A 4,218-nucleotide genomic window follows, 5' to 3' on the forward strand; every position below is an offset into this window, starting at 1 on the left:
GACACACTCTGCCACAATGTTTCAGATAAGTAGATATAATAAAGATTAGATTAAGTCACCAATTTTAGACACGCACTGTTTTAATATATAAGCTTAATGTGTCAATGAATAAAACCAGTCATTCAATAGCTACGACTCACGCATTTTATTTATTACCATACCAATGGTAAAGTGGTGACCCCGACAGGAACGACAAGAGCCAACGAACCTATAAACGGTCAATTGTGCATATGTCACAAGTTTCCAGTCAGTAAGGCAATACATAATAATTCATCACAATGGCAAACAACGGACGGTCAAGCAAATCAACAGGAGAAACTTCAGACACTCTCGAGATAGCCACAACTTCCGTCGTCTCTCGGATTCCAGAGTTTTGGAGAGATCAACCTCGACTATGGTTCCTACAGTTCGAAGCCGTGGTAAACGCTCAGAAGCAAGGAGACGACTACAAATTCAACATGGTAATGGCCAGATTACAGAAGGAAGAGGTTAAACAAATTGGCGATATACTTGCAGCACCTCCAGAAGATGGGAAATACATAGCCCTTAAAAACAGATTAATTGACTGTTATGAGGAGTCAGAAAAAACCAAACTTCAGAAACTAATATCAAATACGGATCTCGGAGATCAAAAGCCATCACAGCTTTGGCGAAGGATGAAAGAGCTGGCAAATGGAAACATTAAAGACAACATGTTAAAGCTCATGTGGTTACGACAATTACCACACTCTGTTACGTCCGTGTTAGCTGCCACCGAAGAATTGAGTATAGAAAAAAATACCCAAATAGCCGACAGAATTCACGAGAATATTAACGATGCGGAAGTGTCCTCTATAAATAAACAAGAGGCCACGGTCAATGACTGCACTGAAAAACGCATCGCAAGCATCGCGTCGCAAATAGAAAATATGCAGATAAACATTGAGGCACTAACAAATAAGCAAAACAGCAATCGTTGGCATAATACGCAACGGAATGTGCATACATCGCGTTTCAGACCTAGGTCAGGTTCACGCGAACATTATAGACGTAATAATGGTTTATGTTTATATCATAAAAAATTTGGTCGACAGGCATACAAATGTACGGCACCCTGTTCATGGAACCAGGGAAACTAATATCAGCACAGAACACGGCGGAACTTTGTGCTATTCACCCATCAAACCGCCTGACTATTACCGATCGGAAAAATGAGATTCGATTTTTAATAGACACAGGAGCAACTATTTCAGTTATTAATCGACGTTCAGCGAGTCAAACAATCAACACTGTTTATAAATTATACGCAGCAAATGGTTCAAAAATTAAGACCTACGGGGAGAAGACTCTAACAATAGATATCGGGTTGCGACGACCTTTCACATGGAGTTTCGTGATTGCAGACGTCAAACAAGCCATATTGGGAGCAGATTTTTTAGAATATCACAAAATATTAGTTGATATGCATGGACGCAAATTAATAGACAAATTCACAGAACTGTCAACATCTGCAACCTTTGTAAAAACAAAGCAACAAACGCTTCGAACAATAGATTACGCCATGGAACCACGCATTAAGAACATATTAGAGAAATATGTAAACATAACTCGACCCTCGTCGCTTAAAACTCATCCGAAGCACAGAGTGGAGCATCACATATCAACCACTGGACCACCGACTGCATCGAGAGCAAGTATAAACAATTTACACCATCATTATCATCATTCCAGAGCAGAGCAGATGCGTCAAGATATTTTTATTTTTTAAAGGGGGGAATACTGTGGCAGATCATTTCGTGTCGATAAGAAAGTACAATAATCGACACACTCTGCCACAATGTTTCAGATAAGTAGATATAATAAAGATTAGATTAAGTCACCAATTTTAGACACGCACTGTTTTAATATATAAGCTTAATGTGTCAATGAATAAAACCAGTCATTTAATAGCTACGACTCACGCATTTTATTTATTACCATACCAATGGTAAAAGGATCTTGATATTTCCCCAAATACATCACGTTTATTAAGATCTTAGTGGGCATGTAGGACGACAAAATTAACAAGAAAAGATACTAGTATTTAGACAGGCAAGTTAAAAATTGGTTGTCGCATGATCACATTAAATTGTAATTAATCACTATAACAGTAATCTATTCTAGTAATAATAGTCACAGGTACTTAAATTAATATAAATTCTTTTATATAATTATTAATGAAAAAATCCATAACACTATCTCTCAACACTTTGTATAATTTTTTTTATTATCTGTTCCGGGACGCATACGTCCGTCACTCTCACTCACTCGGCTAGGGCCCATTGAAAACCAGCGTCACAACCTAGCCTTGGTTGTGACTTTAGCTGAATGGGATCCTTTTGTACACGCCACAGCCGCACACATGTCAGTATAGTATTATGCAACTTGTTGTTGAAATGTTTTTACGCTGTTCTTTGTGTTTTTTTTTCTTTTATAATGTGGCGTTACAATAAATGGTTTCTATTTCTATTTCTATTTCTAATTTCGTCCTAAATAATTTAATGGTCAAGGTTTTAATGTCATTTGGTACTCCATTGTGATTTTTAACACATACATAAACGTTTTGATTATATTTCTCCATCTTTACTAACTTCAAAAAAGAGTAGCCTGTTAGCATTTCTGGAATTTTGACGGTTGATGTAAATAGTTTTAGAAACAAATGGAAATTGTTTTTACACAAATACTGCCTTCATAAATATATCTATAAGGCATACAGGGGTAACAAACCAAGATCTCGAATGTAAGTTTACGGGAGTCGAGAGGTGTCCTATCGGTCATTGCACCCATATATTTTTAGCGTGCTAATAATACTCTGTTTACAAACCTACACTCTATTTTTGTCTAGTCAAACGAACATAAAATTTTTTCAAGATATTCATTTTTCGGTATAAAATTTTCCATTGTCTCGACAGCACAAAACTGTTCATCATCACCATCCACAGCCCAACTTCACCCACTGCTGGATCCTGTGCTAATCTCACCCATCTTTCAGGTTAAAACCCCTTGTAGTTATGACAAAACTGTTAGTACTGTCAATTTCTATACAACATGTGTCTCCACAAATAAATGAGTTATCCCAGTACGACAAAGGCGTTCAGCTTTAAATCTGTCTACATTACAAAGTGAATTCTTCCCCTGCAGTTTTATTCAGGTCTATGTCGTTATTTTACCGGTCTAACCGCACGTTGTCGTAGATAAAAGCGGCTTAGAACTTTAAAGCCGTAAATTTCAATAGCAAGCAAAAGCCACAAAATTACAACGGACTAGTTTGGCCTTACAGTGCCGTAAGTTAGACCTGTTCTGGCCAAACCAATATGCCTAGTCGCTACCTATTTGCATATTGATTTTCTGTACACAACAGAGTATAAATTGAAGTGAAGTTTGTTTAGTTTTAACATTTTGCCAAGATTTAAGGAATTATTGAGTAGAACTTGCTGCAGTTAAGGTACTTGTGGTTTAGAAATTTTGTTTGAAAAGAATAATTATATATACATTGATTTCTTTTATGATAGCAAGTAATGCAACGAACAAGTCGTGTGGTTTGTGTTAAACAACTGTCCATAGCAGTTGCAGAGCCTCTCAGAGCTTTAAACCGCAAACATCTGAGGGATACTGCCAATGCGCCTGACATTCTGAGTGGCACTTAGCCAGAAAGGACAGCTCGTAGGAACTAGTGGAATAGGCCACTTACATTTTAACTAAGAGGTGAGCTTACTTATTTTTGAAACGCATTTAAATCCTTAAAAGTGTTATCCTTTTTTTAGTCTGCTATTGTGGTCTTTGTAAAAAATATACAGCTGTTTGAAAGAAAATACATAAATTTGTTACAATTATTAATAAAAAAATTCCTTCGACCCGCCTGGATGTTAACTAAGCAACGGAACGAAACAACGGACCTTACGAATTTTCTGTGTGCTTATTGCAGATTTTTGTTTTTGCAAAAAAAAAATAAACCAAAAACAATCTGCAACAATATATAGATAATTGTCTACTATTTTCAAATAGAATGTTACTAAAATTCACTTGACGTTCAATCGTGTATTTTGAATGAATATGCTGTTTAATATTTAATATACGGCACAATATATTGCTATGAAAATTCAAGTTTTTTGACGATTTTTTCAGATTTATTCACTGGAAAAGGCCTTTTAAAATATGCAATTTCACTTCATTATAGTTTAATTTCATTGACGTAGCGTT

The 4,218-nt window shown here is 36.1% G+C and overlaps 1 protein-coding gene across 1 annotated transcript; it reads left to right on the forward strand.

Annotated features, from left to right (window-relative positions):
- The first annotated feature begins 278 nt into the window (after positions 1 to 278).
- On the forward strand, positions 279 to 1,194 carry LOC113225506. The gene is made up of 2 exons (XM_026457822.1): positions 279 to 1,003; positions 1,074 to 1,194. Exons 1-2 carry the CDS (start codon positions 279 to 281, stop codon positions 1,192 to 1,194), a joined length of 846 nt encoding a protein of 281 aa, XP_026313607.1.
- Positions 1,195 to 4,218: the final 3,024 nt, after the last annotated feature.

Source organism: Hyposmocoma kahamanoa, unplaced genomic scaffold (genome assembly GCF_003589595.1).
Source record: "Hyposmocoma kahamanoa isolate Upper Pololo Valley unplaced genomic scaffold, ASM358959v1 161, whole genome shotgun sequence".
Lineage (NCBI taxonomy): Eukaryota > Metazoa > Arthropoda > Insecta > Lepidoptera > Cosmopterigidae > Hyposmocoma > Hyposmocoma kahamanoa.